At 44.2% G+C, this 27,000-nt stretch overlaps 1 protein-coding gene across 3 annotated transcripts in view; it reads left to right on the top strand.

Annotated features, from left to right (window-relative positions):
- The window catches only part of LOC148522943 (membrane-spanning 4-domains subfamily A member 4A-like), a 107,159-nt gene that overhangs the window by 71,317 nt on the left and 8,842 nt on the right, over window positions 1-27,000 (top strand). Inside the window, exons 3-6 of one of the 3 annotated variants that reach the window (XM_088473582.1) lie at window positions 8,101-8,211; window positions 13,419-13,475; window positions 15,851-16,009; window positions 24,807-24,929. In XM_088473582.1, coding sequence (XP_088329708.1) covers window positions 8,101-8,211; window positions 13,419-13,475; window positions 15,851-16,009; window positions 24,807-24,929 — 450 coding nt within the window. Of the gene's footprint in view, window positions 1-8,100; window positions 8,212-13,418; window positions 13,476-15,850; window positions 16,010-16,663; window positions 17,013-24,806; window positions 24,930-27,000 lie in introns of those variants that run through there. The other 2 variants (XM_088473583.1, XM_088473584.1) reach the window with 2 other exon arrangements.

Here is a 27,000-nt window from a genome sequence, read left to right as displayed (position 1 = left end):
TCACTGTTTATACGGTAATATGATTACATGAATACAATAAATATTTGCAGGTTTTGTTAAAGAATTCCTGATTAGTTTGCAGCTCTCTTGTCAATTGAATTATAAGGCACCTACAGTATGTTGTATAGAACACCCCAATACTTATGTGCTATTAGCTCCCTTACAGCTGTGCAAATATCAACAACAATGTGTTAACTAAAACATGTGCCAGAGGTGTTGTTTCTGGATTCCGGCACTGGGATTAAGATAGGTGTCTGTATTTTGATGGCTATCTTAAATCCAGTGTCTGGTAGAATCTGCGGTTAGCAGATCATCTTGGTTACAGTTTCCAGTCAGTTGATACTGGGACACTGCATTATATCTTGTCTTGTCTGTGTTTAGCTCTTAAGGCCCCCATACATCAGCAATTGATTGCAGCAATTTGCAATAGATTGTGTATACAAATCTTTCCCTTTTTCAATCAATTATTGGCAATTCTGCAATCTACAATTGATTGAAAAAGGTAAATATTTTTATACACAATTGATTGCAAATTGCAGAATTCCTGCAATCAATTGCTGATGTATGGGGGCCTTTAGCCTGTCATTCCTGTCTGTCTGTGTGCTGATCTCATGTGCTTACTAATGAACTGCCTGTCTGTGTGCAGTATCAGCTGCACACTAATTAATTGTCTTGTCCATGTGCACAATAGTCTATCATTAGGGAGGCTTGCAGGGCTTGTTCGGATTGGACCATGTATCTGTTAAATTCCAGCCAGCCCTTCACTCCATACTGGTGATAGCGTTCTACGTGTTTCCGGTTCAGCTGTGAGTCACCTGTGTCCAGTTGAGTATCCAGTCTCCACGTCTGCTTTGTTTGAGTTCTGCCATTTGTGTCATCTAGGCGGCATGGTCTGCATACCAGTTACCTGCTGTTGTGTCATCCAGGTGGCATGGTCTTCATTTCATTCCCCTGCTGCATGTGTCATCCAGGCAGCTCAGGCCGTATCTCTGCACCTTGTGTACACAAACCTGTGTACTACCACTTGTGTCAACATGGCGGCACAAGTTGTCTCTCTGCACCTTGTGTACACAATCCTGTGTATTACCACTGGTATCAACCTGGTGGCAGAAGTCACATCTCTGCACCCCATGTACGCAAACCAGTGTACCATCACTTGTGTCAACCCGGCGGTACAAGTCGCATCCCTGCATCTTGTGTACACAAACCAGTGAACAATCCCTTGTGTCAACCAGGTGGCACAAGCCACATTCCAGCCCCCTCAAGGCTGCTACACAGCCTATGGCTGCACCTAGCATTCAGCCCAAAGGCTGCTACTTGTCAAGGTTTCCAGCCCTCAAGGCTGCTAAACAGCCTATGGCTGAACCAGGCATTCAGCCTAAAGGCTGCTCCTTGTCAAGGTTTCCAGCCCCCAAGGCTGCTACACAGCCTATTGCTGCACCTAGCATTCAGTCCAAAGGCTGCTCCTTGCCAAGGCTTCCAGCCCTCAAGGCTGCTACACGGCCGAAGGCCGCATCGTGTATACGGGCCCAAAGGCTATGTCTTACTCAAGCCTACCAGCCCCCAAGGCTGCAACACCATACCAGTCCTCTGGGCAGTAATGGCCACAACTAGCCAAGTACTCCAGCCTGCAAGGCTGTAGCTGGACTTTTTGTTACCATCCCATCTTCTGTCACATTCCTCCTGCACTATTCAAAATCGATTCCCTCCTGGAATCGTGACAGTGTCAGGCTGGATCTGATGGCATTTAGACCGCCGGCATCTCATCCGATGGTCTAATAACTACATCCCCTTCATACAAGGAAAAAATGCAGTGTATTTGTGATTGGAGCTGGGTACCATGAAGATGCTCATATAAAAACTGAGTCTATTGAACAATGTGGGACAGGTAAAGTGCACAGATTTATTTCACGTAAAATATATGTACATGAAAATCATTAAAACAATAAATGAACAGACCATACGATAAATACTGCACACTTCTTTGTATATTCCTTAGTAATCTCACTCTGTTTTGGTTCTGCGGTGGTCTAGTGCTTATAAAAGCAGAAAAGTCCAGGGCAGAGCAGCTCGGCACCACTGTAGTAGGCTTAAACGACCATGATAAGCTTCAAAGTGATGGGGTCATCCAAGGTACACGCATGATGTCCATGCTTGGACATCATGCCTGTACCCCAATTCTCTGCAAGTACATGTAATTGCAATGTAATGGTGTGGGGCATATATACTAATGTAGGACTTGCAGAGAATTGGGGTCCCTTGTGTTGAGGAATCTTTTCTATATTCTATTTATACTGGGGTGCCAATTATTGAAGATGCAGTGTAATAATATGTGTATACTATATTAAAATATAATTATAAATATAAAGTTCAATTAACATACATTTTATCATATATATATATATATATATATATATATATATATATGTGTATATATATATATATATATATATATATTTGCAAATACATGCATACGTTTGAATTATGATTCTGAAAACGTGAAATTCAAGCTCTGATTATCTTATTTACAGGCAAGTCAAATTATACAGAATACGCTATACACAGTAGTGATATATATACTAAGTATATTTATCCTTCTTTAAGACACAAAGCTTAACAATTTAACAAACATAGGCCCTCATTCAGAGCCGGATGCTCTGACCAGAGCGCTCGCTCTGAATGAGGGCCATCCTCCATAACAATGGAGCGTCCTCCTGGATGCTCGTATAGCTGTGGGTCACCACCCACAGCACATACGAGCGTGCAGGATGATGGTCGCGATGGTCTTGACCATCGCAACCATCGCCAGTGCGACCAGAAGCCTGTGGTCGGGTTTTTCGACCACAAGCCCTGGAGTGATTTTAGCTCTATCAGAGCCAAAATCACTCCCACTAGTGATGTCAGTGGGGCCGGCTTCTGACGGTAGGCGTTCCCTTGGGAACGCCTCCATCTGGCAGGCACGCCCACCAAAGGGGGCGTGCTGTCAATCAACATCGACAGCACGCCCCCTTTGATCAGACACAACGAGCGAAGGAAAGTCCTTCGCTCATCGCGTCTGGCACATGCGCACGACGGAGCTCCCTCCATCGTGCGCATGCGCAGTGCACACCATCGACCCACTTGCGAGCGGACAGCCGCTTGCGAGTGGGTCTGAATGAGGCCCTTAGACAATTACTAACATGAAATGCATGCTTGCTATAGTTACCCTACTAAACATCGTTATTCATTTCTCCTTCCCCCTTGATGTTATCACATCCATGTCTCTCCCTCTGTCCCGCTGGACTGCACTGCACTGACCTATATTTCCAAGTGCCTAATATTTATACTACTAATTTATCCATTAACTGGCATATCCTCATAGCTTTCAATGTAATAGGTAACTATAGCTTCGCCAGTTAAACTCCAAGGAGTTGTAAAACAAGTTTGCTGGACCAGGTTGGATTTTTCTGCCCCAGCAAGCATGGTGTTATAAAATGTAGAACTTCTATTCATTAATAATCCTCATTTGGTTGTGTTTGATGTGTAAATATATTTGTTAATATATCTGTAATTATATTTGTTTGCCTGGGTGCTAGCATCAAGAATTATGACCTCTTGGTGGTTTAATAACTAAATTGCCCCTGTTGTTTTCATTGCCCCTGGCCTGGACAATGGATGAACTGGTTTTATGATTGCCCAAGGTCTGCTACACATTGATTCTTAATTGTATGCATTACCTACACACCTGTGCATAGTATACTAGAGCCCATTTCATTATTTTATGGTCTAAGCAGGAACACTTGTTCAAACTCACCTAACAACAGTGATACATTTGATGTACATCAGACAAATAAACATATAAACCTGATTATTTAAATAATACCCTATTTGATACATGTATGCACACTCTTATAAACTAATGTAACACATCTACCGAACCTCTTGCTACTATATATATATATATATATATATATATATATATATATATATATATTAGGGATGTGCAGGCTCGGATAGGTTCGAGTTTGCACGTGGAGTTCGGATTTTTCCCTCCAAAAAAGCGGAACTCAGAACGAGGCAAAACGTCATCTTACATGGACGAACATCATCATTCCTTGTCTTTTGTCCAGGAATGATGATGTTCGTCCATGTAAAATGACTTTTTGCCTCGTTCTGAGTTCCGTTTTTTTGGAGGGAAAAATCCGAACTCCACGTGCAAACTCGAACCTATCCGAGCCTGCACATCCCTAATATATATATATATATATATATATATATATATATACTATTCACTATGGTGTAAATCACATTCAATCACTAATGGTATTTTAATTCAGGCACTGTCTCTAATCCTAATCTTATTAAAATATGAATAATTACTTAATGGCTACACTTGACGACAGGCTGCAAGTTTAAATGCTTTGATCTAAACATGAACAAAATCCCCATGCTTTTATTTGCTAGACACACACAGATTTGCACTGTATTATTGTTAAGCCGATAGCAAAAGTTTTTCATTGAGTGATGTGGATCCAACATTGCACTCTGCAGCGCTGCTCATTAGGTCTTCCTTTGTGACGGATTGGTATGAAATCCCCCCACAAAGGTGGTTCGATTCCCGTCAGCGGCAGCCCGACAGGAGAGTGTGATGCAGCGGAAGCCCGACAGCGCTGGAAATCCCAATCGTGGATAGGTAAGTATCCACTAACCTAACATATCCCCCCTAACCCTAACTTCCGCCTCTAAGTGCCTAACCCTAAACCCCCCCTCTAAGTACCTAACACTAACCACCCCCTTCCCCGCTGCCTAAACCTTAGTCCCCCAGGGGGTGCCTTACCCTAAGTCCCCCCCGGGGGTGCCTGACCCTAAGTCCCCCCCGGGGGTGCCTAACCCTAACCCTCCCACCCCTTAGCCTAACCCTAACCCTCCCGGGGGAGTGCCTAACCCTAAGTCCCCCCCGGGAGCCCTAAACCTAACCCTCCCCCCGCGGCTGTCCGCTCGCGGTGCCCGGCATCACTACGATCGTGATGTCGGGCGCCGGTCTCCCGGCATCGGGGAAATGTGGGCATCTACATCTAGACGCCCGGCATTTCACCCTTGTTGGGATAAGACAGTCGGGAAGCCGGCTGCCTGTATTTAGACAGTCGGCTTCCCGATTGCCTCCCTTTTGTGGGGACCCAATTTTAGCAGAGGAACTTTAACACAAGTAAAAGGATTATCACAGGAGGGACCATATCAACCAACCTTAAAAGAAAAGACAGGATTATAATAGTAAACAACCATTCTCAATGAAGCTTGGGTTCCTTACCTATCTTAAGTGTCAGCCTGATCTAAACATACAAATATAATGGTCCAGTTTCTGAGTCAGAAGCAAAGAGTCTGGTTTTGTCTGAAGCTGCTGATTTACTATGTAACCCCTTGTTACTAATAAAGAAGATTATAGAAGGCTATAGGCGCTTATACAGTGTTCATAATAGTTCTATGCAGAGCCGTAACTAGACTTTTTGGTGCCCTGTGCCAGAAAGAGCATTGACGCCCCCCTCATTTTTCAAAGGGACATAATGCACCCAAAAAAGGGGAATGGCCTCATGTGGGAAGGCCAGGGAAGAGATGGGTGAGGCCAGGAGATGCTGGGGATGAAATAAGAGGAAGCTGCAAGTGAGAATGATAATAAAAAGAAATTTGACAGGCCCAAACAGCGCCCCCTGCCCTGTGGTGCACTGTGCGATGGCACCAGCCGCACTACCCTAGCTACGGCCCTGGTTCTATGTATTAATAAGTAATTCTTAATGTACTTTCAAACAGTTTATTTGCATTTATCATTTATTTATACACAAAAAATAAACTAGTGCTAACTACTTTAAGTGGTAATATGGACAAAATGGTGGCTGATATTTGGGACTATTTGAAAACTGTGGTGTTGATGTTGCTGTTAGGGGACAGGGCACCAGTACTGTATAGATGTTTTTGCGAATCCCCTCACACAACTAGGAGCACAGACAACTGTGCAGGTCCTGGGGGAAGGGGCGTGACCTAATCATGGGAGGAGTGGCCACGTCCTCTTAGGAGGGGAACATTTTTTTTTTTCTTTGCAGCGCTGCGAAGCTGCATGCTGGGGAGGGGGGTGCTGTGAGCCCCTCAGCACGATGCAAAGCTAGTGGGGGGCGTGATCACTGTGATCGCTCTCCCTGCAGGAACAGGGGACTGCTGCGGCTGCTGCTTAGCAGCCGTGAGCAGTATTCCAGTGCTTTGATGTAAGAGGGAGGGGGGGCAGTGCCGGGCCTCTAGAGCAAGCCCGGACCCAGGTAATTAGTAATTATCGGCACCCCTAGACACAACAGGTTTTATACAGTGGCTGAGGTGCAAGCTGAGATCAGGGAGTATATTTACTAAAGTCCGGGTTTCATAACTGGAGATGTTGTCCATAGCAACCAATCAGATTCTAGCTATTATCTTATATAAGGTGCTAGATATATGTTAAGAAGAATCTGATTGGTTGCTATGGGCAACATCTCCACTTCTTAAAAACCTGCAATTTAGTAAATATACCCCCCAGATATCCAGGGCTCTGACTGGAGAGGGATAAGTACCAGCCCCACTTTCCCGCTGGAGTCATCAGAAGAGGTCTGCAGTCTGAGGAGAGGGGCTGACGCTGTGCAGGGTATCTGAAGCATTATGGTTGGGTGCGATTTCAGGGCGCCTTTGCCACATGCTGTAGAGAGCGTCACTACTATCCAGGAAGCTCCTTCCTGCATAAGTGCTTCTTGGACACTTTACCCCATAGACATCAGCTCTGTGACAGTGAAGGGAAGATGCTCTGTGTGGGAGAGCTGTCCTTGGTGATGAAATAAGCCATGCATCCCTAAGCTGAGCAGTACATGTGTGCAGCTGAATGTGTAGAGAAATCCTGAGGTGACTGGAGGAACTCAAGGTAACAACAGCACCATAAATGGAGGCTGTACAGCTGTTCAAAGTACAGCCTTTTCACTAAAGAATTTAATTATCCCAGGGGAGTCCTACACATTTTAATAACTAGCTTATCACTTAACACTGGATAAACTATTTTTGCCTATTGTAAGTGCAGTGTGTAGGGAACGATTAAAGGTGTAGCTGGGCTACACAATTACCTGCAAGCCTCTCAGTCGTTAATAAACTAACATTTATACAAAGTTGCTGACTGAGAGAGAGAAAAACTTTCAGGAAAAATACTAAGGGGTCTATTTACTAAGCAGTGTTAGGAGACAGAGTGAAAAGTGATAAGGTGCCAGCCAATCAGCTCCTAACTACCATCACACAGGCTGTGTTTGAAAAATGACAGTTGGGAGCTGATTGGCTGGCACCTTGTCACTTTTCACTCTGTCTCCTGACACTGCTTAGTAAATAGACCCCTAAATCTTCATGTTATGTGCTCAGTTATTGTATCTGTATGACCATTTGGTAACGTATTAATATAATTCCTCATATTATCAAACCTGACAGTTTTAGCTGCTAAACAGATCTATATTAAGGCTACCACCTCAGAATATTTAACAGCAGCCATTGGTGTAATGACCATAGTTGATAGGGGTGCAGCTGTTATGGGGCCCAGAGCTTAGAGGGGCCCATCTTCCTTGTCATAGTTACATGCGTTAAAAACTTTTTCCACCATTGGGTGGTACATAGAAATCCTTACAAACTTTTGCTATGGTGCTTTCAAATAGCTAGTTGTGTCCCTGCCAGCAGCTATAAGCTTGATCCTGAGAAATAGCTGGCATAATTGCCCAGCACAGAGGCTTCAAACCATACTTCATCCACTATTTCTAGCTATCTAATATACTTATTACAGCTTATAAATTACTATGAACCTACCCCCCTGAAACCAAATGCCCACTGGCCAGATGAGATGGTCCTGCCACGAGACCCAGCAAAGATCTGACCGACTTAGAATTGATCGTAGGTACTGTATGTAAGAATGCATAAATGCTCTTATACACATGCACTATATGATATAATTTGCTATATGTGCCATAACAGAAGATGCATCTACAGTAGGTCAGAATCAGGCCCGATGTCCAATACGCATGCATAGTTAGGTTGCAGGTTGTTTTTTTTAAACTAACTCATGTTTATTTATTCCCACAGGTTGTGATGATTGTTGCAGCCGTCTTGCAGATTGCTCTGGGTATTGCTCTGATCTTCATATTTCCTCTTTTTTCTATATTCAGCGGTATCCCTTTTTGGGGCTCAGTGTTTGTAAGTACTGAAAACATTGCTTTGCTACCATGTGTAACATTTCTGTGAATCAATATTTCTCAGTGGGTGACAAGTATTTAGTTTATCCTTATTTTTAATACCATCTTTCCATTCGTTTCCTTTCTCAGAAGCAGGGTCGGCGCTAGGTGTTTCTGCACCCAGCGCCATCCTGTGCTTCCCCTCCGCCAGCTCCTTCCCTGCGCCCTCCCCCTGACCATAAAATAATACCTGCAGCAGGTGGGTAGAGGACGGGGATTTTCTTCAACCAGAGCCAGCGCCCCTGTGCAGCCACACTGACAGAACGTGTCAGGAGCTGGCCCTGCAGAGAAGCTTCAGAACAGACGTGATATCAGAGGCGACACTGGGTCTGGTGACACCCGGTGCTCACTCCATAGTCCCCATCATACATCTCTGCTGCACGTGTCCGAAAGGGAGATGTTGTCTAACTTAATGTGGCATGGCCTATAGGGAAATCTCAATTACATTACTACAGGGGTGTGACCAGCATCCCAAGAGATGCTGAGCTGCACCTGGAGACCTGTGCCTGCATTGTTGGCTACTCCTCTTTGACAGGAGCTAATTGCTGCAAGACAATGTCACCAGGGCCGGATTAAGGTATGTGGGGACCCCTAGGCAACAAATGTTTGGGGGCGCCTATCAATAAAATTATCAAAGTTTTATATATATATATATATATATATATATATATATATATTTATACTGTATATATGTGTTTTATATATATATATATATATATATATATATATACACATATTTACAGTATAAAAAATATATATATATATATATCTGCCATATGCTGGTTTTGATTACATTATGTATATATTATATATATATATATATATATATATATACACACACATATACACATAGACCAGGTCACTGGCACAATTTGCGAGTCTTGAAGAGGGTACGGAGATAAATACCGGGAGGGGTGGGGCTTAATCGCGGGCCATGTCAGGCGGCTCCGGTAAAAGAAAAAAAATTGGTTCATCAGGGGGATGTGGCCGGGGACAATGTGTAAGGGCCTCTTATGTGTGGGGGCCCAGGGTCAACTGCACCTCCTATAATCTGGCCCTGGATGTCAGACTGCAGCACCCGGCTCCTATCACCAAGGAGGAACTGGGAATTTGGTGTCACCTCTTCCGAGGATGTCACTCTTTTGCGGCCCGCATCCCCCCCAACCCCATTATGATGCCACTGAGTGACATCTGCAGCTTCTATGGAAAAAAAACTAAAAAATTGTTTTGTGCAGTTTCAATAGGCCTATTCTGTGGCAAAACAAATGAAATAAAAACACAAGTATATAATATCAAACTGCTGCAACATCTAGTACTTGAATATACCAGATGCTCTGCCTCCACTGTAGAAACATGAGGTCAGAGGTAAACATCATGGTTGGTCTAATGGTTAGCATTACTGCTTCACAACACTGAGGTCAGGGGTGCAATTCACCTAACTGTGTGGAGTGTGAATGTTCTCTCCATGCTTGTGTGGGTTTTCTCTGGGTACTCCGGTTTCCACTCACAAGCCAAAAACATAGTGGTAGGTTAATTGGATTCTGTCATACTTACCTATTCTCCCAGAAGGTGCAGGAGGCTCCTGATTTTTTGGATAGCCCCCCACACCCCAGGAAGAGTAGGTGCATCTCCCACATTGTCCACTTCCTAGTGAAGTGATCAGGATAGAGAGGTGAAACTGGGAATCGCAGGTCCGTATGGAGGGGGCAGGGCTAAAATGACTTGCAAACATGTAATTTTATCATCGCCTCCTACATACCCATGAATTGCAGCATTTTGCAGCAGCTGGGACAGGGCCTAATGAAGTGGGATACCCACCCCCCAAAGTAGCCAGCTGCGTCTGTGGTCCGGGCTTCTCCCGGAGCAAGTATGCCTAGTGTATATGTGTTTCTGCACATGTGGAAGGGAATATAAATTTGTGGTAGGAACAGAGGTGTCACTATAGGTGGTAGCACACGGGCACTTTTTGAGGCCACGCCCCTTTCTTGCCCCATTTTGGGTGCTTGTCTGCACATCATGCCCTCCAGGAGCTGATGGGAAGCCCCCAGTCTCTCCAGACACAGGGGTGTGTGGAATGGATGATGAGCCCATGCATGCCTGATCCATTACAGCTGCTTGCCACTCTGTGACACCATCCTCTAGAATCAATAAGTTGAGGTCTTCACCAATAACACCAACCCACTGTTCCTTTAGAACAGGACATGTTCAACGGTACTTAGGTGGCCGCCTTGACTTAACTCGCAATAGTAGAGGCTTACATGGTATACCTAGGGCCGCAAGCTGTTAGGCGACTGACTGTGTTGCGGCCTTGAGGCCCAAACTGCGGCTATATTGCCGAGATGTGGCTTTGAGAGCTGGGATGGCAACAGACTGAGGTGCGGCCTAATAGGCCGTGGTGCAGCAATACAGCCGGGAAGTGGTTTTGAGAACCGAGATGGTTACAGACTGAGGTGTAGCCTAGAGTGCAGCGGTGCGGCTATGTAGCTGGGATGTGGCTTTGAAAGGCAAGATGGTAACAGGCTGACAGTAATAAACTGTAAGCCGCAAGGACAGCTTAACTCCGAAATACCAACAGAAAATAATGCACTCTAGATGGAGTAGTGAGAGTGTAGTATTAAGGTACTGAGAAATAGAGCAGCAACATGCACAGATAAGAAAAACAACAACTGGCAGGAACCAGAAGGACATGTACAGACAAGCTATAGCCGGCAAGCCAGCAATGGACCAGCAGGTTAAAGAAAGGTACTGACCCAATAAATCCAAGGCAGGTGATTAATGGAATCCACAGGTGAGAAGGAAACATCATCCATTATCACGTGCCCTAGCCCGGCAATCCTATCTCCTGACAACTGGAGGTACCATCTCAGCACGGCGAGTAAGTTGACCAAGAGGAGGAAGAGACACCTGTGCGACCTGAGGGAGAGACACCCGATGCACGGGTGAGTGACAAGACACACTGACGACTTCATCACAACATCGAGGGGGTGACATGAAAATAGCAGAGCACAAATAGTGTATTTCCTCCAAACTGCAGAGCTTAAGATGCATTCCAGTCAGCAAAGTATTACAGGCAGTTGGTTGCTGTAGGATGCCTGAATCTATGTAAGAAAGCAAAGATGATGGTATGCAAGACTAATGATGTTAAATAGTGGGTAAATGATGCAATCTGATGAACTTTGAACATGGAATGATTGTTGGTGCTCACAGCAGTGGTGCTAGCATTAGCAAATATGGTCGCCAATGATTATTGGATACTTGAGCAAAATGGAGAGTGGGCAGGCTTATTCAGTCCCACAGGTGGGCAGCAGAGCATTACATTATGGATAACCTGAATCAGGTACCAATTCAAATGGCTTCTCAATGAACATTATGCCTCACATTACATGGGCTATAGAAGCAGAAGGCCTGTCCCACGCCATTGCTATTTGCTGCAAACAAGGTGAAACGCCTCCAGTTTGTTCAGGACACTGAAATTGGACAGTAAATGATTGGTAATGGGGTCATGTGGTCTGATGAATCACCTTTGCAATTACACCATTGGTGTAGATGGTAGGGTTAGGATATGGATAGACTAGCACAAAAGCATGGATAATTCTAGCATTGTGAAGACTCTTCAGCCAGGGAGAACCTGGGCCCTTTGATTCATGTGGACAGGTACAGTAGTAGAATCCATACCTAAAATAATTCAATCCATCTTATGGGCAAAAGGTGACCCAACAAAGTACTAACCCGGGGGTTATAATAATTTGCACGTACGTTTACAGACATGCATGCATCTGACACTTACTGTATGTCTCCTTATCATTACAGAGGAGGAATGGGAGAGAGAAGGAACAGTCTAATATAGGCTAAGTTCAGTAAGGGTGGCTCGTGCAAACCAGCAGTTATGTGCACATATGCCAACTTCCAAATACATGCTGGTAGTGATGAATATATTTGGCTTGTAGGCTGCTATGGTCTAAGGGGCCTTTCCCAGTACACATGCGGATACGATAGCTTTTAGTAATGCTAGTTTTAGTATCAGCACAATGGAGCTACCTAGTATTCAGCTAACTCTGATACCTCAATGTTTTTAGCGTTTGCTTGCAGGAACCAATGCCATTTTCAAATGATATTGGTTCCCATGGAGAGGTGGTCTGGGGTTGTGAAGAGGGATCTGAGCGGATCCCTGTGCCGCCAGCACACTGTGGGGTCTAGTTACTAAGCAGTGTTAAGTGACAGAGTGAAAAGTGATGTCTGTAATAAGTGCCAGAAAATCAGCTCCCAACTGTAAGTTTTCAAACACAGCCTGAGAGATGACAGTTGGAAGCTGATTGGCTGGCACTAATCACTTTTCACTCTGTCACTTATCACTGCTTAGTAACTAGACTCCTGTGTGCCCTGCAACCATATGCATGTATGAACTCAGGTCACGCATGCTCAGCCAACCAAATCGGCAGGTGTAGGGATCCAGGGGACAGCTGCTTTTTGGGGGCAATACTGAATTGCTCTAGTACTTTAGTTCAATATCGAACACTGCAACTCATAGCAAGTTAATTACTTAATTATTGGGGTCACCAGACCCTCGATGATGAATAGGCTCCTGAATTATTATTACTGCATGTTTGATTTTTTAACTATTATTTACACCTATTTTGCTACCAACTCGACCACAGCTCCAAAATACATAAAGTATGTTGAAACTGGGGAACTTCAAAGATTAATTAAATGAGAACTCCCCATTGGAATGCAACATTGAGAATCAGATGTTTGGTGCAAGTCAATTGTTTGATTATTATTTTTTACAGCGTCTTTTCCAGGGCTCACAAAATAAAAGAAATAGTGATTATTGTGAGGATACTGTACGCTTGTGGTTAACTCTCATGCCCACTCACCACAAGCTGATCATCCTGATCACAGTGTGTACAGACACCTAGGGGTACATTTACTAAGGTGAGAGTTTTTAGAAGTGGAGATGTTGCCCATAGCAACCAATCAGATGTTACTTAACATTTAACTAGCACCTTCTTGAAGATAATATAATCTGATTAGTTGCTATGGGCAACATCTCCACTTCTAAAAACTCTCACTTTAGTAAATTTACCCCCTAGGGTTGTTTGAAGCAGGCAATGTGTGATATACTGTAGTATAGTATGTATGTGTGATATTAATAAGGTTTTTTTTTTGCAGTACATAATTGCAGGAGCCTTGACAATTGTAGCGTATTCTAGACCAAACATCTGCATGGTGAGTTATCTTATAAGAATTCACATATTATTTACACGCAGATATTTGTGTAAAAAAAACATAAACCTGGTTTTAGCAGCAGAAGTACTGTGGGCCTCATGCAGGGTTGGAGATATGGCCATTTACAGAACCAAGGGTGTCAGAACCAAGGGTACATATTTCACTTACACATCTCCACTTGTGACTGAAGGGACAAAATTGGTCCGTAATGCATACTCGCCTACCCTCCCGCCAGGGAGGCTCCTGAAAATCATGTGGCACTACCAGCCACCCAGAAAAAGTGAACGAGGTGGGCAATCTGGTATTCCCCCTCCCCACCTCCGCACCATCACTGGAACCCCCGAACCATAACACAAACACCCATGCAGCTATGACCCCCCCACTATACCTCCCAGAGGAGACAGCCAGAATGTCGACAAGCTGTATTGAAGGGGTTTTACAGAGGCGATGTTCAGTGGGAGTGTTTCAACTCATCTGGTGGCTTTACAGATTTGGGTGGAAGCATAAATACGCCTGTTTTCAGACATGTTTTTTAAAATAAGTGTAGGGTGGTGTATAGTATTTGTGCACTGATGATGATATGTATCGAATGATGCATATAGATACGAGGTTGTCTGGTCACAAAGTTGTATGCGACTCTGAATACAGGTAAATATACTGTGCAAACAAAGCAAGAACATCTGCAGCTAAGTGAGTCAGGCCCAATATCAGCAATTTGCATGTAATTAACTTGCATGCACAACTTTATTTATTGCTATGAAAAAAGAACCTCGTATACATACAGAGATTTTTTCAAAAAGGATGGCAGAACATCAGCTCAGACAGAGGCATATCTACCTCCATTGTAATGGGTAAAAGGCTATGGGTTCAGGAAACGAGTGGGGCAGAATCGTCTTAACAGCATATTATGCCCTGGGCAAAGCAATGCACTTCAGTTCATGGATCTATGTGTTTCTGACTTTGAAGTGGCGAAAAAAATGCACTTTTCAAGGATTTTTTCTCGGGACACATCAGGTCCTGAATAAAAAAACACTATAAATGCCAGCATCAGGTGGCACTTTAGGGTTAATTGGATAGCCCCGGGGTGATCCACTAGCGCTCGAACAATGTTCAGGGCTAATTAGATACAACTGTTTGACAGCAATAATGTCAAAAACCACCATTATACTAAAACAGTCATATTAAATTTTGTCATGAATGTCTGTAAAAATTCCACATGTGTGTAGTAATCTGCCAACAACCCTAGTTGGTTGACATCAGGCAATCTGGTCTCTCATCCAAAGTGCCTAGGTCACAGCTCTGTTCAATTTAATAAGGTAGCTCAGAATGACATGTGAGGAGCATTATATACTGTACTTACAGTATATAAATTATATACAAAAATGTATTAAGCATTTTGTTTACAGAACCGGAAAGAGTTTAATCACTTATTATTAAGCTTATCTTACAACTGCCAGCCACTGTATATTACTGACAGGTTGCATTATTTGCGACTATGTCAGTTAACCTCCTGGCCCTTCTGCCTCCCTGCACCCTACCCCAGTGTCTGATGTGCTGCTGATCACTGCTGATCAGCATGGCAGGACCTCCCACCTGGCGGCTGCAGAGAGGAGCAGCCACCGGAGAATTGCAAATTCACCACTCCTCAACCCCCCAGTGTATACCTGGCAGTGGCTCAGAGAAGCAGCTGCTGGGAAACTCAAAGTTGTAATGGTCAAGATGTTCCAATCATCAATAGCCCAATATATCGATGACTAATATACAGACTAATGTTGTGTGTTTCAATTATTATTTTTTTTTTAATAAAATCATGTTGGATACATTTTAAATAGATGTTATTGACCCAATTTAATAATAAAAAAATACTCGACGAAGCGGCGCTGAAAAACTTTTCTTTTTATCTCCTAAGGGGGTGTGACCATGCCTCCTGTGATTAGACCACGCCCCCTTTTACCCAGGCCCGGCGCAGCTCTCGGCGGGCCTAGTGATACCTTCCCAGTGATATTCAGGAAATGGCACATTTGCTGTCACTGTGCGATGCCATCTTTCCACAGATATCACCAGAAAGATGGGGCATTTTACATGGGGGAGGGGAAGCCACTACACAGAAACTATGAGGTTTATTTTGGGTGCTGTGTGTGCGGAGCAGAGGTCCGTGTACACTGCATGCCCTGCACATATCATAGATATGCCTCTGCACACAGTTACAGTATTACTGGCATTAGTTACATCATTAGCATAAAACAACACTGAGTGAATCTTATTGGAGTATACAAAAATATTTCATAACTCTACAAACAGTACCAAGCTCTCAACTATATCATTCTATGTGTACTATGTGTTTTAGTAATTGTTATTCAACTTTCATTGTACAGGTGAAAGGATCCCTCTCTTTGAACATCATCAGCTCAATTTTCAGCTTTATTGCTTTCATCCTAAACTGCGTTGATCTATCATTTGTTCCGATTGTTAGCTACAGCTACTACTACATCCATAACAATGGCTATGAGAATGAATACTATCAGAAAATACTTGTAAGTTTGTTTCAACTGTTTATTTGCAACAAGTTAAAGAATGAAGTAGTGTTACACTAGTGAATGAAACATTGTATCCTTGAAACTAGGACTTCTCAGATATTGCGTTGCATTATATAAAATATATGTATATTTTTGTTTAAACATAGCTTCAGCTTCTTAATATTCAGAGGATCACTGCCCCTTCACTACAGGCCGTTTTTTTCGCACACGCACGCACGCAGTAGATAGATTCACAGAACATTGCTATATGTGCATGTATGTATTGTGTTTGTGTATGGTACCCCACTAGGAACCTAAATGGCCCTGGATAGCCATACATATACACTGGTGGCCAAAACTGCGGACACATTTTGAAATTTGAATGTTTATCAACTTTGAATGCTAATAAAAACTGTTTCACTTCATGCAGTGCAATGATTCATATATCAAATGAAAGCAAATTTAATGCTGAATTCAACACAATAAACAGAGGTCAAATATTTGCATTACAAGGGAAGTTATGCCGTGAAAACAACACTTAGGGTGAAAATCCCTGTGTACTTATGATGTTACTGTCCTATCAGTATTTCATTTTGTATCCTTTATTTTTCAAGACAGCAGCACAGCGACGTGATTCAGGATTGTGGTGTTAATGCCCCATTTTTTTTCCAGCAGGATTCAACTCCCTGCGATAATGCACGGATATGCAAACAGTGGTTCACAGAGAATGACATACAAGTGCTGGGATGGCCAGGAAACAGCCCAGACTTGAACCCCATAGAACATTTGTGGTTCTGTTTGAAAAAACTGGTACATCTGAGGTGTCCATCCAATAAAAGACAATAAATTGAGGATATAATTGTCTCATGGCACCACATAAAAAAGAAGGAAGAGCTCCAAACATGGGTTGGCTCAATGACCCATCGCTGTGCTGCCGTCTTGAAAAATAAAGGATACCCAACGAAATAATGATAGGACAGTAACATCATAAGTACACAGGGATTTTCACCCTAAGTGTTGATTTCACAGCATAACTTCCCTTGTAATGCAAATATTTGACCTCTGTTTATTGTGTTGAATTCAGCATTAAATTTCCTTTCATTTGATATATGAATCGTTGCACTGCGTGATGTGTAACAGTTTTTATAAGCATTTGAAGTTGAAAAACATTAAAATTTCAAAAAGTGGCCACAATTTTGGCCACCACTGTATAATAAGTGTATTACAGCCATTTCATTTATTAAATGTTTGGGGGTTCCATACCCCCACAAGAGTAACAGGGATCCCAGCTCCTAAATGCTCTCCCATTGGGGGTCAAAGACTATGTACAGCAGCCCGCACAGCAATGGTGGACATGAGAGTACCCTCCTGTGAGTTTGCTGGCATGAGGACATCCTTGGGCACAGCCTGCAGAGTGTGGTTTTGGTGGGAAGGCAGCCAGAATGCACAGTGAAGAAGTCTATTGGGCATATTCAATTCAGTGCAAATTTACCAAAAATCTCACATCTGCAGGGTTTTTCCCATACAGTAGGTGCACGATTGTTGGTGAGAGATATTTATTTTTATTTTGTGGGGAATGTACATTTTTTCCGCAGCTTCAGAGCAAGTCTAATTTTTCCTGAAACCATTATTTTTAAGAAACATTGTATGGACTTGCTTCTGATCCTATCCTATCCCCCTGAATGACTAATTAGGCAATCGGCTTAACTAAGTCCAATAAATGCTTACCTTCCGGCAGCACTGTCATTCAGAGAAGCATCCCCGATATGCTGAAGAAGTTCAGTCTTCCTCCAATGTATTCCACAGTGCATGATGGGATTCCTGTGTGTAAAACCCCTGTCAACCCTGACAGTGTGTGTGACCATCCCTCAGTGTTTGTGCCCCCCCCCATCAGTGTGTGTGACCAAACTCATCAGTGGGCCTGATTCAGAGATGGACGATACTGCACAGCCGCCACGAACATGTAAATGCAGCAGGAATTGTCAATAAGAAATAGACATATCCTATACTACATTGCATTTGTAATTCGAGTGCAGCATCCAAAGACGCTTCCTCGGATCACCATTGCAACCATCGTGGCTTGGTTAGGCTGCGTGATTTGAGTTTTGCAAAACCACCCTCATGTGTTTTGGTTTTGGATCTGTATTTTTTTTAAAAAATAACTACAAAAATAGCTAAAATTATGTCATTTTTACCTGTTTACATGAAATCCAAAACCTGGGTTTGCCTTTAAAATCCAAGTTCCGAACCACGGCAAGACCCAAAACGGGACTCGCTTCGACCCCAACGTAATATATATATACTAGGGGTGAGCGGGTTCGGATTTCTGAAATCCGAAACCCCCCCCGATCCAAGGCCGATCCGAGTCAGGCTCGACTTTTCCCTCCTGACTCGGATCTGAAATCGAGGCAAACCGTCATCATCCCGCCTTCCGGGTCTCGCGGGTTTTGGATCCTATATAAGGTACCCGCGTCGGCGCCATTTTCTCACTCGGCTGTGGACAGTGAAGAGGGTGGGTGGGAGTTAGGGCTGGCTGGGCTGTGTAGTGTAGTGTAGTGCAGTGTAGTGTTGTGCTGTGCTGCGCTGTGCTGCTGTTGTCCATAGGGGCTGTGTCCACTACTTCAAAGTCCATAGGGGCTGGCTGGACTGTGTTGTGCAGTCAGTTGTCCATAGGGGCTGTGTCCACTCCAAAGTCCTGTGCAGTGTCCCAGTCCTAAAGGGGTGCTGTAGTGTTGTCCTGGGGGTGCTCCGTACGTCAGGGGTGCTCCCCCCAAGTGCTAAAAAATATATATTTTTTCTGTGTTTGTGAATTGTGAGCACTGTGGCTGCACGTGCATCAACAAAGGAGCAGCAGCCAAGCGTGCGCCTGTGTCCCATAAGTAAAAGGCCATCCGTTAAAGGGTGCGGTAACCCCCAAAGGGCACTCCAAACAAAATAAAAAAATATATTTTTTTGTGAATTGTGTGCGCAGTAGCCGCACGTGCATCAACAAAGTAGTGCCAAGCGTGCGCCTGTGTCCCATAATTAAAGGGCCGGCTGGATTGACTGCTAAAGGGTGCTGTAACCCCCAAAGAGCACTCCAAACAAAATAATAAAATATTTTCTGTGTTTGTGAATTGTGTGGGCTGTAGTTGCACGTACATCAACAAAGGAGCAGCGCCAAGCGTGCGCCTGTGTCCCATAAGTAAAGGGCCGGCTGGCTAATTTCTTAAAGGGTGGTGTAACCCCCAAAGTGCACTAGTCTCCAACAAAAATAAAAAATAATTTTCTGTGTTTGTGTGCGCCTTAGCCGCACGTATATATCAATATAACATAAATGGAGGACCAAACTTTCTCCGATAAAAATAAAATAGGGAAAGATCAAGAACCACTTCCTCCTAGTGCTGAAGCTGCTGCCACTAGTCATGACATAGACTATAACATGCCATCAAAGTCGTCTGCCAAGGCCGATGCCCAATGTCATAGTAGAGGGCACATACAATCCCAAATGACAAAGTTCAGGAAAATGACCTTGAAAAAAACATTTAAATCATCTGAAGAGAAACGTAAACTTGCCAATATGCCATTTACGACACAGAGTGGCAAGGAATGTCTAAGGTATTTCCCTATGTTCATGACTAGTGGTTCAGCTTCACATGACGATGGAAGCCCTCCTCCCACTAAAAAAATAAAACGAGTTAAGCTGGCAAAAGCACAGCAAAGAACTGTGCATTCTAAGAAGAAATCACAAATCCCCAAGGAGAGTCCAAGTGTGGTGATGGTTGCGATGCCTGACCTTCCCAGCACTGGACGGGAAGAGGTGGCTCTTTCCACCATTTGCAAGCCCCCTGCAAGTGCTGAAAGGAGCACCCACAGTCCACTTGCTGATATGCAAATTGAAGATGTCACTGTTGAAGTACAACAGGATGAGGATACTGGTGTAGCTGGCGCTGAGGAGGAAGTTGGCGAGGAGGATTCTGATGGTGATGTGGTTTGTTTAAATCAGGCTCCGGGGGAGACAGTTGTTGTCCGTGGGACGAAAAAGACCATCACGGTCATGCCTGGGCAGAAGACCAAACATTCCACCTCTTTGGTCTGGCAATATTTCTATCCAAATCCGGACAACAACTGTCTTGCCATATGTACCATATGTAAAGGTGAAATAAGTAGGGGTAGGGACGTTAACCACCTAGGAACATCCTCCCTTATACGGCACCTGCAGCGTGTTCATAAAAAGTTACTGTCAAGTTCAGAAACTTTGGCTAAGACCGTAAGCAGTTCAGGGACACCTAAATCCCGTTGTCCTGTTGTATCCAAGCGCCTGCAAACCACACCGTCAACTCCCTCCTCGTCAATTTCCTCCTTAGTCAGGATCGGAAGTAGTCCTGCAGGCCATGTCACTGGCATGACTGACTCTCCTATCCGGGATTCCTCCGGAGGATCCTGCATTGCTACGCCTCCTGCTGCCGCTGCTGCTGTGGCTGCTGCTGGGAGTCGTTCATCATCCCGGAGAGGAAGTAGGAACACCACTACTTTTACTAAACAATTGACCCTCCAACAGTCCTTTGCGAGGAGGATGAAGTACGACAGCAGTCATCCTGAAGCAAAATGTATAACTGAGGCCTTGACTGCTATGTTGGTGTTAGATGTGCGTCCAGTATACGGCATTAGTGCAGTGGGATTTAGACAATTGATGGAGGTAGTGTGTCCACGGTTCCAAATCCCGTCTAGATTCCACTTCACTAGGCAGGCGATACCAAGACTGTACAGAAACGTCACCAAAAGTGTCCTCAGTGTCCTGAAAAATGCCATTGTACCCAATGTCCACTTAACCACGGACATGTGGACAAGTGGAACAGGGCAGACGAAGGACTATATGACTGTGACAGCCCACTGGGTAGATGTATCACCTTAAGCAGCAACAGCAGCAGCATCACCAGTAGCAGCATCTCAGAAACGCCAGCTCATTCCAAGGCAGGCTATGCTGTGTATCACCGGTTTCAGTAAGAGGCACACCGCCGACAACCTCTTAGAGAAACTCAGGGAAATCATCGCCCAGTGGCTTACCCCACTTAGACTCTCCTGGGGATTTGTGATATCTGACAATGCCACCAATATTGTGCGGGCATTACATCTTGGCAAATTCCAGCAAGTCCCATGTTTTGCTCACATAATAAACTTGGTGGTGCCGAATTTTCTGAAAAGCGACAGGGGCGTGCTGGAGACGCTTTGGGTGGCTCGAAAAATTTCTGGCCACTTTCGTCATTCAGCGACTGCGTGCCGAAGACTGGAGCACCAGCAAACACTCTTGAACCTGCCCCGCCATCACCTGAAGCAAGAGGTTGTAACGCGGTGGAACTCAACCCTCTATATGCTTCAGAGGATGGAGGAGCAGCAAAAGGCCATTCAAGCCTATACATCCACCTATGAAATAGGCAAAGGAGGGGGTATGCACCTGACTCAAGCACAGTGGAGAATGATTTCCGTGTTGTGCAAGGTTCTCCAGCCCCTCGAACTTGCCACACGTGAAGTCAGTTCAGACACTGCCAGCTTGAGTCAGGTCATTCCCCTCATCAGGCTTTTGCAGAAGCAGCTGGAGAAAGTGAAGGAGGAGCTAAGATGGAGCGATTCCGCTCAGCATGTGGGACTTGTGGATGAAGCCCTTCATTCGCTTTGCCAGGATTCCAGGGTGGTCAATCTGTTGAAATCAGACCACTACATTTTGGCCACCATGCTTGATCCTAGGTTTAAAGCCTATGTGGTGTCTCTCTTTCCAGCCGACACAAGCCTGCAGAGGTGCAAAGACTTGCTGGTGAACACACTGTCAGCTGAAGCGGAACGTTACACGTCAACAGCTCCTTCTTCATTTTCTCCCGCAACTGGGGCTGCCAGGAAAAAACTTAGGTATCCTAAGCAACCTGCTGGCGGTGATGCAGGGCACGCAGGACCAAGTTTGGACATCTGGTCTGGACTGAAGGACCTGGCAACAATTTCTGACATGTCTACTGTCACTGCATATGATACTGTCACCATTGACAGAATGGTGGAGGATTACATCGGTGACAGCATCCAAGTAGGCATGTCAGACAGTCTGTACCTGTACTGGCGAGAAAAAGAGGCAATTTGGAGGCCCCTGTACAAACTGGCTCTATTTTACCTGAGTTGCCCCTCCTCCAGTGTGTACTCCGAAAGAGTGTTTAGTGCAGCCAGGAACCTTGTCAGCGAAAGGCGTAGGAGGTTGCTTCCACAAAATGTGGAGAAGATGATGTTCATAAAAATGAATTATCAACTCTTCCAGGGAGACCAGCCTCCAGAGTTTACAGAGAGACCTGTGGTGGTGGATTCCAGCGGGGACGAATTAATACTCTGTGAGGATGAGGATGTACACAACACTGAAGAGGATGAAGAGGATGAGGACGACATCTTGCCTCCGTAGAGCCAGTTTGTGGAGGGACAGATTAATTGCCAGCTTGTTTTGTGGAGGCCCAAACGAACCAATCATTTCAGCCGCAGTCGTGTGGCAGACCCTGGCGCTCAAATGATTGGTTTGTTAAAGTGTGCATGTCCTGTTTATACAACATAAGGGTGGGTGGGAGGGCCCAAGGACAATTCCATCTTGCACCTCTTTTTTTTTCATTTGCATTATGTACAGTTTGGGGCCTAGTTTTTCAAACTGCCATCCTGTCTGCCACTGCAGTGCCACTCCTAGATGGGCCACGTGTTTGTGCCGCCCACTCGTATTGCTTAGCATAGTCATCCAGCTACCTCGGTGCAACCTTTGGACATAAAAACACTATTGTGAGGTGTGAGGTGTTCAGAATAGACTGGAAATGAGTGGAAATTAAGGTTATTGAGGTTAATAATAGCATAGGAGCAGAAAAACCCACAAATTCTGTGATTTTAGCTGTTTTTATGCTCTTTTAAAAAAAAAATATAGATCCAAAACACAAAAACCCAGAACCCAAAACACGGAAGGGTGGTTTTGGCAAAACCAATCCAGATCCAAAACACAAAGAAAGATCCAGATCCAAAACCAAAACACAAAACACGAAAAGTGGCCGGTGCACACCCCTAATATATACTGTATATGAAAGAGAAAATATGTATAATAGCTAACTAATGGAAATGATGATAGCAGTGAGGTAAATACAGTTATACAGAAGCTGTGGTCATGTCCATGTATAAGGGCAACATAAAATATCTAATATTGGTAATAGTTGATAACAAATTTGCAAGCAAATGACACTTTATTTTGGCTGAGAGCATCACAGGTAATCAGATGTCCCCCGTTATGTTCTAATGTTCACTTTTGTTATAGCAATGAAGAATCACACATGTTGAATATGCATTTTTATTTCTTGTTGGTAATACTTGCATTATTACAGGTAGACACAGGCATCATCATCTCCTCATTGCTGTTCTACTTCTCTCCCTAAATCGGCCACCCACTGATGGCTGACGGTTTTATCATCAATGGTGGAGATACAAATGGATTCCCACCATTGACGGTAGCCATGGGCCTGATGGTTTGCTTTTCACGCTTGCAGACAGGGTGCTGCAGCTGCTGCGCAGGGTTACTAGCTTATCAGCCAGAAGCCTTGCACAGCCCCCTGGCTCCGGCTTACACACACACACAACTTAGTGTATGTACCGGGATGGGCTGATCTGCCTTGCTGACTTGACAGGCTAAGCTCAACAGTAGACTAGCCCTGCCCCAGTCTCATATAAAGCAGTGAGTGTGCCATCCAAAATGGATGGCCCATCCCATTCTCTCTCCATTGGTGGCCTTCATTGGTCTTTCTATCTAACTTCACAGCTATGGCTCATACAGTATGTAGAGATGGATGTGCATCACCTCTGCGCATGTGTGAAACTTCAATTGTATGGCATAGCAAAGGTTACTACCATCGATGGCCCATGACATTGTTGTCATATCTGTGTGTGTGTACTTTATTGTTTTTGACAAATTAAATGTAGTTACATTCAACGAACATTTCTGACATCACATAAACATTAACCGAAAACACGTGAAACTGTAAAACCTTCTAGAACAACAAGTTATGTTTCATACAGTAAATTAGGAGTCATATCTGCTTAATGGGCCTGATTTAGCAGTGCTGAATGCAGATTCAGTCCTGCATGATTGCGTGTAGGGACTGCCTGCTTTTTCCGGGAGTAGCAAGGCCATGGTCTGTGTACACAGGCCTTGCATGTCGTCCAGCCTGTATAAGCTGAGGCTTACTCAGCTGGCCGGTGCCATTTAACATTGCGACCACTAGTCGCAGCACTTGGATGGCAGTTGCAGCAAGGGGTGTCGGACACCTCCTGCTGCATTTGCATTTTAGCAAGGACGGAATTGCAAAGCTGCTTGTGTGTGGCTTTGCAATTCTGTCCTCTGCTGAATCAGCACCCAATAAGTCTTGCAGAAGTTTTAATGACTCTGCATCTTTTTGTCCAAATATGTGAACCTTTACTCAAAGACACAGACTCCATGTTAGGCCACTTGGTGCTGAGGATGATGAAGGATTTGTGACAACTTCCTCTTGAATTGTTGCATCAGAAGATAAAGATGGAAGTATCTACTTGAACTGCCTCCCCATTCCTGCAAATAGTACCCCATTTTCTTAAAAGTAGCACCTTACCTGTGCCACAGCACCAGATTCCCAGTGTAACAGGGAGGTAGAGAAGCCGCTGCATAAAAGAGCCAGTCTTGCAGGGAATAACGGTGTGAATTTAAGCCCCACTTTATAAATGTCACATTAATTACATGATAACCAATAAGCATCTCCATTGTGTACCCAATGATATAGTGTTTCTTTTGATTTTGTGTTTGCAGAACAGCCAGAATGCCGTTCTGTCTATTCTCCTTATAACAAATCTGCTGCTGTTCTGTGTGTCCCTCTCTGTCTCCATTTTTGGATGTCAGTCCCTAGCACATGAAACACCAAATGTTCCCCAGGTAAGAGAATTTTGGATGTTACCTCAGATAAATTCCGCAAAGTATAGTACTGTACGTGCTCTGCAGAGTTTGTAGCGGACAAATAACTAATAATATTCAGGGGCATATCTATAATGGGTGCAGGGTATTTAATACTTACCTCCCTGGAATCCCACATTGGCGGTATCAGCTGCGGTAATTTTCCTGGCGTTTTCCACATGTGCAGTAGGGAAATTGCCATGAAAATGGCTGCTGCACCATTTTCCGGGTAACCTGTGCATGCGCCATAGACTCTGGGCAGGGCTGTATTGGCCATCTGACACCTTGTGCCAAATACCAGAAGGGTTGATGGCCTCAGGGCTGGCTCAAGTGTCCCCGCCATCCTCCCCACACCACCTGATACATGATATTAGCTCAGAGGGGGGGAGGGTGGTGGCAGTGATGGAATGCAGGTGGAATGCAGGCTGTGCCGCCAGTAGGATATAAACGGCAGGTGAGAAACACAGTAAACTTGCTCAGGAAATCGACTGCAATCAGGAGATTGGAACAATTGGAAGTATGAGAAACTCTATCACCGGCAAGGAGTGAAGGACTGGCTGCAGTTTAACAGATACAGGACCCAATCCGAGTATGCCCTGTAAGCCTCCCTAATGACAGACTCCTGCACCTGGCCTGTGCACACAGACAAGGCAATCAATTAGTGTGCAGCTGATACTGTACAGAGACAGAGAGCAATTACTGAACACATGAGATCAGTACACAGACAGACATTGAAATGAAATGCAGTGTCTCAGTAGCAATAAAAATTATCTGCTTAACCGCAGATCGTAACATAGGGAATAACAATGATTCAAGCAAGGAATAAAAGGAAGCTTGGTCAAGGTTGTCTAGATTGCATTTGATGAAAGAGGTTTTGGGAGCAGGAGGAGAGTAAAGAGTGAATGTGAAAAAGTAGTGGTCTGTAAGCAGGAAAGAAAAGTTACAGAGATCAGAGCAATTGTCAGAGTAGGTGAAGGCTAGGTTGAAGGAGTAACCAAGTTTGTGAGTGGGGGAGCAGGACCATTGGGATAGGCCAAAGGAGGATGTGAGAGAAGTTTGGAGGCAGCAGTGTCAGGGTGGTTGTCAATGGGGATGTGATGTCACTAAGGATAAGGAAGGGAGGAGAAGAGGCATGAAGGTTATCAAGAAAGTAGGTAGAAGAGCCTAAGAGACTGTAGATGACCATAATACAAAAGTAGCATAGGTAGAAAACACGGAAGGAATGGACTTGAAAGCAATAGAAAGACAGGGAAGGCTCGGGCGATATGACGCAGTAGGTGCAGCTGGAGGCCAAGTGCCCCAACCTCAAGAGTGCCCTTTTTATTAACATATTGTCCTGTCTCTCAGGCAGCACCTCCACTGCTATAAACTAAATTAGTATGAATATTATATAAAATTCAATCAGCACTATGGGTAACTAGTGCTCTAAACTTCCTTTCCTTCATTGACTAAGGGGTACATTTTAAAGATTCAAGTTTGGTCGAGATTGCAATCTTGGGTGAGTTTAGGCATTTTTTTAAACTCGGGTTAGGTTGCAAACTCGAACAAACTCATCATTGGCCAAACTCTGAAGTGCTTTTCATGAAAAAGATATAACTCTGGAATTTACTAATAAATGAGATTACAATCTTGGGTGTAATTGTAGCAAACTACCTTTCAAATAGTATAAACAAGTGGGGGTTTACAGCGCTCTTAGTCTTATCTGTGAATTGTCCCTAGCTGCGCCACTAGTAGAGGTATCCCATCCTCTCTGAGCAATAATAAACAAATATTAGTGGTGCGCTTTGGAACAATGCAAATGCGGCTGATTGAAGGACTTTTTCCGCGAAAACCGGATGAAACGCGTTGGGCCACGCCCCCCATTGACAGAACTTTTATGAAAGACTTTTATGGGAGACTTTTATGAGAGACTTTATTCTAAATAGTCATTAACACTGTTATGTGTATAGCTTATGTTCCCTATGTATGGGAAGTTTTATAGATGGTAGGACTCCTCTGAGTATCCATCCTACTTGCAAATAAAGCAGTTTAATCAGACCAGAGTCTGTAGTTG

Source organism: Taudactylus pleione, unplaced genomic scaffold (assembly GCF_031769625.1).
Source record: "Taudactylus pleione unplaced genomic scaffold, aTauple2 ptg000136l, whole genome shotgun sequence".
Classification (NCBI taxonomy): domain Eukaryota; kingdom Metazoa; phylum Chordata; class Amphibia; order Anura; family Myobatrachidae; genus Taudactylus; species Taudactylus pleione.
This window is presented reverse-complemented; position numbering and strand designations above follow the sequence as displayed.